This window comes from Canis lupus, chromosome 9, assembly GCF_048164855.1.
Source record: "Canis lupus baileyi chromosome 9, mCanLup2.hap1, whole genome shotgun sequence".
Classification (NCBI taxonomy): domain Eukaryota; kingdom Metazoa; phylum Chordata; class Mammalia; order Carnivora; family Canidae; genus Canis; species Canis lupus.
Window position 1 is genome coordinate 38,075,109 of NC_132846.1, and position 16,857 is coordinate 38,091,965.

The 16,857-nt window shown below is 39.8% G+C and overlaps 1 protein-coding gene across 1 annotated transcript in view; it reads left to right on the plus strand.

Moving 5' to 3' along the window:
* The first annotated feature begins 14,995 nt into the window (after positions 1 to 14,995).
* Positions 14,996 to 16,857, plus strand: part of HIF1A (hypoxia inducible factor 1 subunit alpha) — a 42,770-nt gene continuing 40,908 nt past the window's right edge. Inside the window, exon 1 of the mRNA XM_072838847.1 lies at positions 14,996 to 15,422. Coding sequence (XP_072694948.1) covers positions 15,388 to 15,422 — 35 coding nt within the window. The 5' untranslated portion in view covers positions 14,996 to 15,387. The remainder of the gene's footprint in view (positions 15,423 to 16,857) is intronic.

The following is a 16,857-nucleotide window of genomic DNA, read 5'->3' on the forward strand; positions in this document are numbered from 1 at the left end:
CCCTTCCCCATTTCCTGTGCCTTCTCCTCTAAAAACCTCTGGCTTCACCTGCAAGGTGAAGACAGTCCTTGGGACATGGTCCTCCACCTTCCCAGGTTCCCAAACTCCTGAATAAAGCAACCTTTTCTTTCCAACCGATACTTGTCTCTGAGTATGGCTCTCTAGAAAACAAACACCCAGAACAGCTTGCTTCAATCACTTAGATGTTGCTAAATCCAATCCACACCAGACTTTCTATAGGATAAGTTGTCTTTGACCTTTAGTTGTCCTTTTATTGTGATTTGCTTCCATTGAGTTCTTCACAATTTACAGGTGCCTATATATGCCTGAAATCCAATCATTGACATCCCAATGATTTTCTCAAGGACTTATCAGCATCTGTATAAACCGAATCAAATGGAATAGATGTAAATAGATACAGGTAAATGAGAAGTTGCCTGTCTCTGCCTATAGCTGTTTTAGAATTTAAGTTTCAGCTAAGCTAGGATATGCTATTACATTCTCAGAAAAAGCATAAAGGATTTTACTGTGCAACTTTAAGAGTATTTATATATTTAGAAAGAAAAATATACTAAAACTAGGGTTCTGGAAATTGTGTTTCTAGTTTCAACTCTGTCTCTAATTTTCTGTGTGATCTCATGCTGTGAATCTATTTCTTACCATACTGTATTTTTTTAAAAAGATTTTATTTATTTATTCATGAGAGACAGAGAGAGAGAGAGGAAGAGACACAGAGAAAGGGAGAAGCAGGCTCCATGCAGGGAGCCTAACGTGGAACTCGGTCCCAGGTCTCCAGGATCACACCCTGGGCTGAAGGCAGCGCTAAACCACTGGGCCCCCCTGGGCTGCCCTCTTACCATACTTGTATTAAATAGTTTCACAAGGCAGCTTTGATTATAAAAGAGAGTGATAGGGATGCCTGGGTGGCTCAGCGGTTGTGCGTCTGTGATAGGGATGCCTGGGTGGCTCAGCGGTTGAGCGTCTGCCTTTGGCTCAGGACCTCATCTTGGAGTTCTGGGATCGAGTCCCACATTAGGCTCCCTGCATGGAGCCTGCTTCTCCTCCCTCTGCCTATGTTTCTGTGTCTCTCATGAATAAAATAAATAAAACCTTTAAAAAAAATAAAACTGGGTGATAGATGTGAAAGTGCTTGGAAAATATGAACTGTACTATTCACATGTGAAGGATTCTTATTTTTATGGTATTTAATTAAAAGTTTACCTTTTGAATTTACTTGTCCACCTAAGTAAGCTATGACATTCACTCATAAAAGTTTCTCAGTCAACTTTTAGAGGGTGTATGAGATAATTTACTTTAGAGGAGCTTTATCATTGGATTTTTGAGCTAGAAAGGACTGCAGATTACATAGCTCAAATCTCTCATTTTTCAGATGAGGAAATTGAGTCCCAAGGAAAAACAGGTTACTTCAGTTGCAGGTGGTATAAAAGATCAGGAACCTAAAATCCTGATCAATACATAGTACTCACTTCACCACATCATAGAAGAGTACCCTCAAGGACATTACTTCTTTTCAGAGATTATTCAATATTCAAAGTGAACAGTTGGCCACTGTGCTTATTCACTAGGCCTCTGGGTAAGCTATATGATATTCACTCACACCATTGCTTATCCCCTGAGCTTTTAGACACTAGGGTTCATAGAGTCCAGTTTTTAGGAGACCAAAAAATGGTATTTATTGAGTCCCTTTTCTGTACTATTTGAGGCACTGAAGACCAGCATTTAATAAGACAGACAAATCACTAATATAATAGAGCTTATATTCTACTGAAACATTAGACATAAAAGCAATATGTTTTAAAAGTAACCTATTCTCTCAAGCTTATAGGACACAAAGCTAATGCTCACCTTGGCAGTGTATGTCTTTAGTTAGAAGTAACTATTGGAATATTTCATCTCCATATTGGATTAATATTAAAATTTCACTCTTCCTAGAAATAGTTTCCAAGTCCTTTCACCATTTAAGAATACACATATAGAGGCCTACATGCAATATGAGAAACATATATCTGTATGTTTCAGGTATCTGCCTACTACTCAATGACAAACATATATTGTCAATAGAGACCTTTGGTGGCATTCATTCCCCAAGCACAAAACAGCCCTTAGTTTAGTGGGAAGGAGAAAAGACCACCTTTTAACATCTATGCCTGGACATTTTATTTTCCCTTCACGTATTGGAGCAGAGGAAATTCATTCAGCTATTTTATGCTCCTGAATTCTTCTCCTTTATGCCACCTGACAATCAGCTGCTATATATTCTCCTGGTTGGAGGACTAGTGAGAACAGAGCATGTAAAGCTCTGAAAAATGGAGCTGGGATCCAGGATTCAATGAGCCATAGACAGAACCAAGATGAAAGACAGCCAAGGACTAGGTTGTAGACAGCAGTCAGGTGATCAACTAATTGATAGCTGAAATGTAGCCTGGTGATGATAATACCAAATAAGGTGTCAGAAATTAGATGAGTGGTGCAGTGAATGGATGGTCAGCCTCTTTATAATCGTGTCACTGCTAATCAGTTTTATTGAGGTATAATTTACGTGCAATAAAATAAAACCACTTTATGTGAGTTCAGTGTGTTTTGAGATATGAACATACCTGTGTATCCACCACCACATCAATATTATAATGTCTTAGGATGGACTCCTGTTTTCCCACCACATTGTCTTCTCAGCTATTTCCTCCTGCAGGTCCTAAGATTTCTAGGATTTCTTTGCTCCAATGGAAAGTATCAATGAAGTACCAGCAGCAATAACACCTTAAGATAAATTTTTGTCCCCAGACCTAATTGCTACAGATCTTACTAACGGGATCTGTAAAGGGCTTGGAGAATGTCTTTGCAGCAAGCATCACAGATGTTCTACTGCCTGGCCACAGGAAGAGTATGGAGAAACAGTTCATAAATCCAGGTGCTTATCTGTCCAAATACAGAAACTTTTAACAACTTATTGTATTGTTTTCCTTTTGTCCCTTAAAACCCTAGAAAAGTGGACAGGAAGTAGGTAGTAGAGGTGAGGGTCAGAACTAGAAGGTATTGGTTGAAGTAATGATAGACAATGTCTGCAATTCCCAAGATCCACCCCAAACCTTGGCACACAGTGCATGTTTAATATCATGAGCCCTGATAATAAGATAATGTTGTGAAGCTTTGGCTTATTTGGTATTGCCATATAATTTACGCTCACACAGGGAGAGTAGCTAACCTGTCTTTGCAAGTCCAGGTATAAAATTAATCAACTTCTTGTGACTGCCTCTGATACTTCATAGGCAAGTCCTAACACACTTAACCAAAGGAATCTTTGTAAGTTTTCCAAAATAAGAGCCAAACAGCTAATGTTTCTGCATTACCCACAAAAAAAATCAAAGGGAAAATATTATCCACCCAAAATTTGGAAAATATGAGTTGCCAGTGGCTTAGTGCACATGGAAAGAAAACCAAGCTAGGATAAATATTAAGCAATGTAAGATTCTTGTTTTCTTTATGTTATAATTTTCTATCACAGTTTTTCACTTAAAAATGGTTATTTTAAATCCCTGGATAAAAGAAAGATAAATTTCTTGTAATAGAAATTAACATCTAGAGGAAAAGTACCTTTCAAATGCCATATTTATGGGCATTTTTAATGTTCTGGTAGTATTTTCTTCCTTTTTTTAAGATTTATTTATTTATTCATGAGAGACACAGATTGAGAGGAGAGGCAGAGACACGGACAGCGGGAGAAGCAGGCTCCTTGCAGGGAACCCAATGCGGGACTCGAACCCGGATCCGGGGATCACTACCAGCCAAAGGTAGGAGCCCAACCACCGAGCCACCCAGCTGTCCCTAGTGTTTTCTTCCTAATAGAAACCACAGTTGATTTGGAGAGGATAAGTATATCACATAAACAATTTTTAAAAGTAAGTACTTCTGTTATAAGATTTATTCTGAGATTCTTTCCCCTGCCATCTGTCATCTGGCTACCTGTATTGTAACCTGAAAAAAACTTTTCCTTATAGCATTGAAACAAAGTTGGATGGAGATGCACAGAAATTCTGGAATGCTTCAGTCTTGCAAGAACTTAGTGTTTAACAGAGTTTTGACATAACCTCAGCAGACTGTGTATAGAACTTGGAAGATATTTTTCCTCTAGAAATATGTGAGCAAATTAAATTTGTATGCCAAAGAATAATTATATAACATTAATTCATATAATAATCAGAAATGCTCAGTATCTATTAAGTGAATTCCTAAAACTCTTAATATAGAATCCGAGATTCATGGTGTCCTTTTAACTTTCATAAAAATCAGATGAAGCCCAGCTGGTTTGAACTGGATTTTTAAGTCATTAGTTGTATACAGAAAGAAGTTTTGCATCCTTGCAGCTGAAAAAAAAAATGATGTATGACATGCAAAATCAGAGTAGTTGCTCTAAAGATAGGAAAGACAAAAGAAAGAAAAAATAATTTTTAACTGGTTAGAATAGTCCATACAGGTAAAATCCAGGCAGTTTTTTTTCCATGTATAATTCATTTAAGGTTGATAGCTTTGACAAACAGATAAGGAAATTGACATGATGAGGTTTTGCCAAAGCAAACTATTATATAAAAGTTTGTCTTTCTAGCTGTTAAATGTCTCTTTGTTAACCTGCTTAGAGAAACCAAATTTTATTTGCAATCAAAATTAAAAGATATTTGTTCACAGATATTAACATTACATTAATTTCATTTAAAAATTTTTGCAATTTTGCATTCTGTGTCATCATATATCTGTTTAATGTAAATACTGAAAATATTAGATATATGTGAACTGGTGATACATAGCTCCAAATGATATTGTTATATGAAATAAATTCAGTAGGTAGTCAAAGTATATACTAGTCTATCATTTGTACAAAAAGGAAAGAACACAAAATAGATCTTTTGGTACATTAACTGAATATCTCTGGATAGACACACAAATAATGGTAACAATGAGTTTCTCTATAGAGAAGGAAAAGGTAAGAGAAGTCAGGAGAACTTTTTTGTATTTGCTCTTTTGTTGAATTTGAATGTTATCTAGCTAAAAGCATTACACACCTCACAATCACACACATAGTTATATTACTCAACTTTTCCTCATTCTAAAATTGATATTCTGGGAAGATGGACTATGCTTTCATTCTCCTCATCCCACCTTCCTGGGATGCTTTGAGCATTCCCTGCCACAGAGTATCACAGTTTAAGTACCATAGAGGAGTGTCATGGTCTATAATCCTGGTTCCACTGATTCTTAGCTTTGTGACTTTGTGTTTTTATCTCTTTTTGACCTTTAACTTACTGATCCGTGACACGATCACCACAATTCCAACCTCATAGGGATGTCATAGTGCTTAAATGAAAGGGTTTGTCTAAAAATGCTTAGCACAGGGGCCCCTGAGTTGCACAGTTGGTTAAGAATCTGACTCTTGGTTTTGGCCCTAGTCCTGATCTCAGAGTCATGAGATTGAGCCCTGCATTGAGCCCCTGTCCAGCTCTGTGCTCCGCACAGAGTTTGCTTGAGATTCTCTCTCTCTCCTTTTCCCTCTCCCTCTGCCCTGCCTGCTTATCCTCTTGTTCTCTCCCTAAAATAAATAAATATTTAAAAAATAATAAAATAAAAATGTTTAGGTCAGTGCTTATAATATGACAGGTATTCAAGAGATGATTGTCTTATATTCTGGGCACCATCCTAGATTCTAGGGCTACCAAGATAAAAGTTTCCTATTTGTAAGGAGCTCAAACTCTACAATGGCACGGAAGCCTACAGATTAAACAAAAAATATATGTCTGGCCCATAAGGGAATGGACACAATATATATTGAATTAATAAATGATACAATAATATACTATAAGTATACTTAGAGTATATTGGTGTGGGGGGGATAGAAAGCAGGCAAGGCAGATTCTTAATAAGCATCTTTCTTGGGGTTGTTAATGTACCAACTTATATACAAATGAAAAAAATATGTGGAAATCCTATAAGCATTCAGATCAGGAGATAGTATTAACATTAATTTTCAAAAATAGAACTCTGTTCTCTGTTTCTTTTATATCTTTCCTTCCTAGAAATAAAACTTTTATGGAGCTGTGGCTTTTCAGTATCTTTTTGCTGAGTTTGATATTGGAAAAATATCCAAATATCACTTTTCTTTTTAGTCAAAGGGATGCTTTTTCAAGGTTTATTCTTACAAATTTATACTTTTGCTTTATTCAGGAAGACATGAAAACTTGACTTTGGAAAGGTATTTCTTTTTGTTGTCTTAAAATTCAGAGACTATTTCTTAGAGTAGTTTTAGATTTACAGAAAAATTAAACAGAGAGTGCAGAGAGTTCCCACATAATCCCTCTTCTTTGACCTGTAAACACACCCATTTTCCTTTATTATTGACATCTTGAATTGGTATGGTACATTTGTTACAACTGATGAAGCAATATTGATATATTATTATTCAATAAAATCCATAGTTTACATTAGGTTCACACTTGTTATAGATTTCTATGGTTTTTGCCTAATGTATAATGTCATATATCCACCATTAGGGGTCATACAGAATAGTTTCACTGCCCTAAAAATTCCCCGTGCTTTACCTATGCCTTCCTTCTCTCTTCCCTTTAATTCCTGGGAACCACTGATCTTTTTACCATCTTCACAGTTTTGCTTTTTCCAGAATGTCACATAATTAGAATTATATGTTATGAAACCTTTACAGATTGGCTTTCATTTAGCAATATATATTTCAAGTCTTCTTATTTATTTTTTATTTTTTTATTTTTTTAATAAATTTATTTTTTATTGGTGTTCAATTTACCAACATACAGAATAACACCCAGTGCTCATCCCGTCAAGTGCCCCCCTCAGTGCCCGTCACCCATTCACCCCCACCCCCCACCCTCCTCCCCTTCCACCACCCCTAGTTCATTTCCCAGAGTTAGGAGTCTTTATGTTCTGTCTCCCTTTCTGATATTTCCCACACATTTCTTCTCCCTTTCCTTATATTCCCTTTCACTATTATTTATATTCCCCAAATGAATGAGAACATACACTGTTTGTCTTTCTCCTATTGACTTACTTCACTCAGCATAATACCCTCCAATTCCATCCACATTGAAGCAAATGGTGGGTATTTGTCGTTCAAGTCTTCTTAAATATGCATTAAATGTCTTTTGGTGACTTGGTAACTCATTTCTTTTTAGCACTGAATAAGATTGCATTGTCTGGATGTACCACAGTTTCTTTATCCATTTACCCATTAGTGAGTTTTAGGCAATTATGGGTGAAGTTGCTATAAACATTCATGTGCAGGTTTTAGCATGAACGTAAGTTTTCCACTCATTTGGTAAATACCTGGGAGCGTCATTGCTGGATTGTAGGACAACAGTTTAGTTGTGCAATAAACTGAGAAACTGTATTACAGAATGGCCATACCATTTTGCATTCCCACCAGCAATGAATGAGAGTTCCTATTACTCCACATCCTTGCCAGCATTGAGTGTTAGTGCTTTAGATTTTAGCTATCTTATTTTATTTTATTTTTAAAGATTTTATTTGTTTCTTCATGAGAGACACACAGAGAAAGAGAGGCAGAGACATAGGCAGAGGGAGAAGCAGGCTCCCTGCAAGGAGCCCAGTGTGGGACTCAATCCCGGACCCTGGGATCACGCCCTGAGCTGAAGGCAGATGCCCAACAGCTGAGCCACCCAGGCGTCCCAGATTTTAGCCATTTTAAATGTGTAGTAGTATCTCATTGTTATTTAAATTTGCAATTCCCTAATGGCATATGATATTGGGCATCTTTTCGTATGTTTGTTTGCCGTCTGTATATCTTTTCTAGTGTGGCATCTGTTTAGATCTTTTGTCCATTTTTAAATGGATTGTCTATTTTCTTATTCTTGAGTTTTAAGAGTTCTTTGTATATTTTATATGCAAGTCCTCTATCAGATCTTCGTTTTGCAAATATTTTCTCCCAGTATGTGGCTTGTCTTTGTGTTCTCTTGTCGGTGCCTTTTGCAAAGTAAAAATTTTGAACTTAATAGAGTCTAATTTAACTACTTTTTCTTTCATTGATCATGCTTTCTTCTATTGATCATTAAAGCCAAGCTCACCTAGATATTTCTTCTATGTTCTCACCAAAAAATTTTATAGTTTTGCATTTTACATTTAGGTCTAAGATCCATCTGGAGTTAATTTTTGTGAAAGGTGTGATAAGGTCAGAGTTTAAATTGGTTTTTTTTAAAGGGGATGTCCAGTCATTCTAGCACTGTTGAAATTACCTTTTTTTTTTTTTTTTTTTTGCCAATGGATTGCCTTTCTTTGCTCCTTTGTTAGAGATCACTTGGCTATTTTTGTGTGAGTTTATTTCTGAGCTCTCTATTTTGTTCCATTATTCAGTTTATCTATTCTTTGCTAATACCACATTGTCTTGAGTATTGCAGCTCTATACTAAATCTTGAAATTAGGTTGTGCCAGTCCTACTTTATTCTTCTTCAATACTGTTTGGTATTCTGAGCTTTTGCCTCTCCATATACACTTTAGAATCATGAAAAGTAATCCTTTAAGGATTTGGGTTGAATTGAGTCTATAGATCAATTGAGGGAAGAACTGACATCTTAACAGTATTGAGTTTTCCTATCCATGAATGCGAAATCTCTATTTATTTAGATCTTTGATTTTTTTCCTGAGAGTTTTAATAGTTTTCCTCACATAGGTCTTGTGCATATTAAATTAGATTTACACCTAAGTATTTCTTTCTTTTTGGGCAGGGGTTGCTAATAAAAATGGTGTTGTGTTTGCCCCTCCAGCTCTACTGAGGTATACTTAATATACAACACTGTGTAAGTTTAAGGTGTACAATGTGATGATTTGATTGATACACATATATGTTGCAAAGCACTTACCACAATAAGATTAGTTAACACTCATTTACCTCACATAATTACCATTTTGTTGTTCTTGTTATGGTGAGAACGTTAAAACTCTACTCTCATAGCAACTCCTAAGTATACAATACAGTATTGTTAACTATAGTCAGTGCTGCTGTGTTTTTAATTCAAGTTCCAATTGCTCATTTCTGAATACAGAAAAGCAATTGACTTCTTATATTAACTTGATATCCTGTAATCTTACTATGATTGCTTATTCATTCCAGTTTTTCTGTTTGTTTTGTTTTAGTTTATGTTTTGTCATACCTTTGGATTTCTATTTGTTGCCCTTGCCTTTCCTTTCTTTTTTGGCTTCCACTCTTTTTCTGCCTTTTTAGTTTTAAAAATAAACATTATATCTGATTTATTTTATGTGATTACATTTTTCTTGTCTTTTTAATTAGACTTAAAATTAGGTCCAGGAGAGGTATGGGGACAGAAATGGGATAAAAAAAATTAGTGGTTACCCCAGAGTTTGCAATGTACATTTATGACTAATACAAGTCCACTTTCAAATAATATTACACTACTTCACCAGTAATGCAAATACCTTGTGAGAGTTTTCCCCATTCCTCCCTTCTGTCCCTTTTAACATTGCTGCCAATCATTTGTCCATGAGGTATAATCATTGAATATATTTTTACTGTTATTTTTCTGAACTAAGAAAAACTTTTTAAAAACTTACCTTTATTTTTTCTGTAACACTCTTTCTTTTGTAATGTAGATTTGAGTTTCTAACTCATATTATTTTCTTTGTCTCTGAAAATCTTCTTTTAACGTTTCTTGCAAGGCAGGTCTATTGACAAGAAATTGTCTCATTTTTATTTTTCCTTAACTTTTGAAGGACTATTTCACTGGGAATATTATTCTAGGTCAGTGTGTTTTCTTCCTTCAACACTAAACATTTCAGTTCACTCTCTTCTTGTTTGTAAGGCTTCTGAAGTCCAGTGTAATTCTTATCCTTACTCCTCTACAAGTAAGGTATTTCTACCCCACCCCCTACCCAGCTTCTTTAAATGTTTTTCTCTTTGTCTTTGGTTCTCTGCAGTTAGAATATACTATGGTCTGACTGCAGATATTTTAGTATTTATCCTGCTTGGTATTCTCTGAGCTTCCTGGATTTGTGATTGCTGTCTGTCATTAACTTTGGAAATTTTTCAGTCATCAGTTCTTCAAACATTTCTTGTGTTTCTCTCTCCTCCTCTTCTGGTATTTCCATTAAACCTTCTGTGATTGTCCCACTGTTCGTGGATATTTTGTCCCATCTTTTTCATTAATTTTTCTTCTTTGCATTTCAGTTTTGGAAGTTTGCACTGATATACTTTCAAGCTTTCATTTTCTCCTCTGCTGTGTCCGGTCTATTGATGAGCTTTATTTCTGTTACATAGTTTTTTATTTCTAGCATTTTTTTTCCACATCATTGCTTATATTACCCATCTGTTCTTGCATGTTGTTCAGTTTTTCCATCAGAACCCTCAGCATATTGATCATAGTTATTTTAAATTCCTGGTCTGATAATTCCAAAATCTCTGCCATATCTGAGTCTCATTCTGATGTTTGGTTTATCTCTTCAGATTGTGTTTTTTTTCCCTTTAGTACATCTTGTAAATTTTTTTATTGAAAGCCAGACATGCTTTATCAGGTAAAAGGAAGTTAGGTAGATAAAACTTTACTATGAGGTTTTATGTTTATCTGGCTAGGAATTTTATGTTTATCTGGCTAAGAATTATTGTTTGCTGTAGCTGTGGTGTCTGAGGCTAAAATTGCCTCTAGTGTCCTTGTTTTTGTTTCTCTTGTTGTCTTTGGATTCTCTAGTGACTCTTTAAATAGGGTCTGAGGTTTGCAGTTCCTTTAGCTGCAATTCCCTATTATTACACAGAAGCTCTACTGATGTGGTAGTATGGTCAGGTGTGGGAGGAAGGAAAGCATTCGCTAGTCCTCTGATTAGTTCTGTCTTTTAGTGAGCCTGAGTTGTGTATTTCCCCTTTCCTGTGTTGAAGGTTAGAAGGGGCTGGAGTTGGGTGTTTCCTCTCCCCAAGGTCAGGTAGGCTTCGGCAAAATAGGCCAGATCCTGTTAAGAAGAACAGAGTGCTCTGGGAGTAATTTTAAAAGTTACTTTTCCTCTCCCCCATGAGGATTTCTCAGATCTTCACAGTGAGAATTTATTAGGCCTCTTGAAGATAAAACTCAGAAAAGTTGGGAGACCTCTTCAATACTGAGCCTGGGAGTTTTTAGCTCTCAAGCAGGTCCACGCAGAGCCTCTAGCTATTCCACAATTAGAATTTAAAGTATTCCTACTGATATTTGCTCCAACTGTCATGTTGGCTTCAGCTGATGGCTTCTGCTCCCCATAAACTGTGATCTGGTACGCTGCGATTCTCTACATCCATCTGTCTGTCTCTCCAGTTTTCAGGGCAGCAATTTGCCCAGTGACCTCAATTCTCCGACTCTAAGAAGAGTTCCTGGTTTTCAGTTTGTTCAGCTTTATTTTCTTATGGTGAGAATGGGAGCTTCCAAGCTCTTTACATGTTGGACCAGAAACTGAAAATCCTTCAGCATTTCTCTGTGAAATTATGCTTAAAATCTAGATCACAATTAAAAAGTGCTAGTGGCAAATTTTCAGGCTCTTCTTATTCTCCATTAACTCAGACAAATATATGTATTTCTTTTGTTTTGATCCTTAAAAGAAAAAACAAAAGATTTTTAATGTCTGTTGTCTTCTAAGCACTTTCCTTCCAAATGCTCTGCTCTTTTTGGTCTGTTACTGTTCTTATAATACAATAGGTCAAAGGTAGGGGAGAAATTAAGGGTAATAATAAGACAAGAATACTTATTGACCACAAGTTCTTTCCGTATAGCTTGATACATTCTAAACTATCTGAATCTGATGTATCTTTGTTTTTTTTTCTGATGTATCTTTAAAAGACTCAGTGCTCAAAGAAAAAAAAAAAAAAGACTCAGTGCTCTATATTATTTTTTTTTAAAAAGATTTATTTGACAGAGAGAGAGCACAAAGGGGGGGGACCAGAGGGAGAAGCAGGCTCTCTGCTGAACAGGGAGGGAGGTGGGACCCTGGGATCATGATTTGAGCTGACAGCAGACACTTAACCAACTGAGCCACCCAGGGGCCTCAATGCTCCATATTATTTACAGCATATTATTTAGTAGTAATCCAAATTTCATGTTTCACTTTGTCTCCTCCTCAATCACTGCCCAACTTCCTGCTTCCTGTTACTATGAGCTAAGAGTTAATCAAGTCATTTGCAAGTCATCTGACAGTCTACTGAGAAAGTTTTGCAATGTTTTGGATTCAAATTGGGGCACTTACAAATATTAGAAAGTCAATAAATAAAACTGTTCATTAAGGATTAAATTGTAATAATCTAAATACATTTATTAATAGGTGGTTGTGAAGAGGAAGATTTAAAACTTTATTCCACTGAAAATTTTGCTTTTTCAAATTCTGTTACTTATAGGATTGATTGGATTATGGAATACTATCTGGCTTATTTGTGAAAACAAATTGGTTGAATATTTACTGCTTTCCATGCTTATATTTGTATGTGTGTATAAACATATATACTTATATATTTCTTCACACATACATAAAATAGCACATTCTACACATTTGGGGGGAAATTTAATGAATGTTCAAAAATGTCTTTTGCTGATTGAATTATCCTTCTGCTTTATACTTTTGAAATGCTCAATTTTTTTTAATGACTTAGATTTGCTATTACAAAATGTTTTTTTTTTAATGTAAAAAACATCATACACTTTGACTATATTCACTGGCTAGAGAGAATTTCTTACAAGTATAATGAGAAAGGACTGATTGAAGATCTCTGCCATCATGCTGGGATGGGATGGGAACCCCGTAGGCAGTTCCAAAGTTGAAAATAGAGAATATATATGGATTCATATTAAAATAATAGGCATTCTTGGATAGTTAAAACTAGCTGAACTGTGACAGAAGCCCAAGTAATTATTTCTAGCAGAGACACAAATTTGGGGGTAATAATAATAAGAATAATGGAAAGAAAACCCCACTAATAATAGTAATGCTAATGTTTACTGACTGCTTACTATATGCCAGGAATTGTTCTAAGAGCTTTTACATGTATTATGTTGCTGAATTTTGCCTTAATTCTGTGATATAGCCATAAATGAGTAAACGGAGGCACTCAGAGATTAAATAACTTGTTGCTAAATGTTAGAGTCTGAGGGCACCTGGGTGACTTAGTGGCTGAGCATCTGCCTTTGGGTCAGGTCATCATTCCAGGGTCCTGAGATTGAGTCCCACATCAGGCAACCTGTTGTGGCGAGCCTGCTTCTCCCTCTGCCTCTCTCTGTGTGCCTCTCACGAATAAATAAAATATTAAAAAAAAAAAAAAAAAAGGTCAGAGTCTGTATTCAAACTCACTCCTGACTGGCACCACTATGTTTGAGTTTTCAGAATGTTAACTTAAAAGCTTTGTATTTTACCGAGGTATCCTTTCCATAATTAAAAAAGAAAACATGAATAAATATTTTTGATCCTTTCCTCTTTTCAGGCATTTCCAATGATACTTATAAAGAAAACATATCATTCAGCAACGTAAATCTAAAAAAAAGTAACATTAAGATCAGCCTTTAACTATATATCTTTATGGGTCTACTGACCAGTTAAAACGAAGTGCTTTGTCCATCAGTTGTTAACAGAGTTTAGTGCTATGTCATATAGACCATTGTTTTTACACATCAATATAAGTGAACCCACTACAGATATCCACAATAATGTATCCATAATGTACAACTCAAAGCTAGATTGTAACAATGTAATAAGGCAAACGTGAGAAGTAAAATAATCTCTTGTCAAGTGGAGATAGAAGTGCAATGATGCTTTGAACTCAAAATACATTCTCTCCCGGTTAAAAGGCTGACATGACAGCTTTGAAATACATACTTTCAAATCCAAAGAGTGATTACGTTTTTTATTCAGTGGATTGCAAGGTCAGGGTAGCAGACAGACAATACAGGCCGCCACCATACCCAGTTCAGCCTCCCTGCCCCAGACTGGGTGGTGGTGGGTTTGGAGAATATTTCCTCTTTTCAATCAACACAGTGAGTTACAGGCAGTGAGTCTCAAACTAAGGGTTGTCTTCCCTCCCCCCCCCTCCCCCCCCCCGTCTAAAGATTATTCTTGACCCTTTTCCGAACAATGAGGAGGTAAAATGGAAGTCCACCTAAAGCCATTTCCTCCTCTTCCCCTGAAATTCTGGTTTATGCGCTTTTATTAAATAAAGCCACTTTCACCTATTTGTAAATGCTAAAATCATTTCGGATTTTAAGATTTCCCTGCTGCCTTAACTACTTCCCTTGAGAAGTTTACAGCATGAGGAGTTTGTTTGCTTTCCATGTTTTAATTTGCATTTACTCAGTAACCAAACTTCATCACCGAGAAACTTGGTGGACAAGGCGAGTACCCTTGTGTTCCACGGCAAAGAGGCCGGTCGGTGACACGGCCCGGGGTCGCAGAACCGGGCAAGAAAACCCCCACTGCGAACACATCTAAGCAAAGGGTCGACAGCGTTTGCTGCCACGACGCAAAAAGTCTGCTTTGTTGGACTGGACGTGTGTGTGCAGAGCTGGCGGCAACCCTGCACGACGCCGCCACGGGGAAGAGAGAGCGCGAGCGAGCGGGAGACTCACTGCCCCGGGAAAAGGAAATGTGATGCAGTCTTGAGACCCAAAACCCGAAATCCCTTCTCAGCAGCGCCTCCCAAAGCCAGCCGCCGCTTTCCCTGGAAGTAGGCAGAGCGTCCCCAACCCAGGTTGGCCGCACCCCAGCTCCTTTCTCTTTCCACCGCAGCTGCACACAGACGAGCACGTGAGCGCGGCGGCGCGTCCCAGCTGTGCCTCAGCTGACCAGCTCCCGATTGGCTGAGACGGGCGTGGGCTGGGGTGGGACTGGCCGCCTGCGCCGCTCGCCATTGGCTGTCGGGGAACCCGCCTCCCCCTCAGGTGAGGCGGGCTTGCGTGAGCGCGAGCCGGGCTCCGCGGGCGGGCGCGCCCCCGACACACTCTCCTCCCCCTGCCCCCCCCGCGCGCGCGCCCCCGCGCGCGCCTCCGCCCTTGCCCGCCCCCTGCCGCTGCCTCAGCTCCTCAGTGCACAGAGCCGCCTCGTCTGAGGGGACGCGAGGATCGGCCTGGTCGCCGCCGCTTGGGCCAGCGCGTCGGCTCGGGCCTTGACAAGCCGCCCGAGGGGAGGCTCTCCGGAGCCTAGAGCTGGACCCTAGCGATCGCCGCCCGCCCTTCCTGCCCGCGTTCTGCGAGGGGTTTCCCGCCTTGCACCTCCCACCTCGGGACGTGCCTCCGCTCCCCTCGTCGCGTGCGGAGGGAGCCAGCGCTTAGGCCGGAGCGAGCCTGGGGGGGCTACCGGCCGGGAAGGCTTCGCGGGGACCGATTCGCCATGGAGGGCGCCGGCGGCGCGAACGACAAGAAAAAGTAAGCCCATTTCCTCCGCCCGCCGCGTTCTCCGCAGGCGCCCGCGTCCGCCCGCCCGCCCGCCCGCCCGCCCGCCGCCGGGGGCTCGCGGGCCGGCTCGGCGTTCCGGGTGTGTGTGTGTGGGGGGGGGGCGCCTTTTTGTTTCTGCCTCTTCTCCCCTCCCCTCTCTCCCCCAGCCTCGCCGGCCGGGCTCCCCCGCTGCCCACGTCGCCATCTTGTCGTGGGGGGTGGGAGACGCATCGAAAGTGCTTTCAGGGTCCGGGGGCTGAGCCCCGCTAGCCGTGGCCTCCCGGCGCCTGGGCCTCACGCCGCCGTCCTGCCGGCCCGCCTCGAACCCCCATCCGGGCGGACTTCCCCTGGCCCGAGAGCCCCGGGAGGAGAGACGAGCCGCGGCTCCGTCGCCGCCGCCGCTTGCACCCGAGCTTCCGCTCCTTCCCGCCCCCATTCTCTCCGGTTCCATTGAGAGCTCGGCCCCGGGGCGGCCCGCGCACGCCGGCCCCCGGCTTCCCAGGGGGGCCCGCGGCCCTGGGGCTCCGACCGAGGGGCTCGCCTGCTCGGACGCGGGCTCGCGTGAGGTGGACCAGCCGCGGCGGGGGGCTTGGCCTTTGTCGCCGCGGCCCGAAGATGCTAACTTTTACTTCGCACGTGCGGGTTTTGTTTTGTTTTGTTTTGTTTTAATCGCCTTGAAAAACTCGTCCGGGCCGAGAGAGTTAACGGGAATTTGGAGAAAGGGTTTAAACATACTAAAGGAGAACCTCGGAATTGGGTACTTGGCGTTTATATCAGCTGTCAAGAGAGTTCAGACGTTATAAATTAATATGTGCCTCATTCATTCCCGAAAGCGTCTTAGTGGAAAATGTAGCGGCTGGCTGAATTTAGGCAAACAATATTAATGAGATTGGGGGGCGGTGGGGGTGGGGAAGAAATGTGTGTGACCGCAGCAAATGAAACGTAGCATCCAAATTTTTAGAACCGTCTCCCTTTTATGAAGCTGAAGTATGTTAAAGGCAGACCTAGTTATACCTGACGTAAATGATCATCCTGTTAGAACTTAATGCAAGTTTTTAATGCACCTTAAAGTTTGAGTCTGAGTGGTACATTGTAGGATAAAGGATTGTAAATGGAACCAGTGGGATCAAGAGTGATCCACCACCACCCCCTCCCCCGCCGGCACAATTTGGTACACTTTTGGTATTTTAACCTTTGTGGAAAACATTTTAAGGAATTGGAGGTTTGTAATAAAGAGTTGTGGTTAGTACCCTGGTTTGACTCCTTAAAAGTCGTTTTGCTCTTCTAGGGGAGATTAAACTTCCCTAATCAGTGTCAGCGCAAGATAGGCTTGTTTGTGTTGTTGCTATTTCGTGGGTACATTTTGGTCCTCCTTTGGTGGAATGATAAAGTCTCAGTTTGTGTACACCAGAGAAAGTTCTTATAA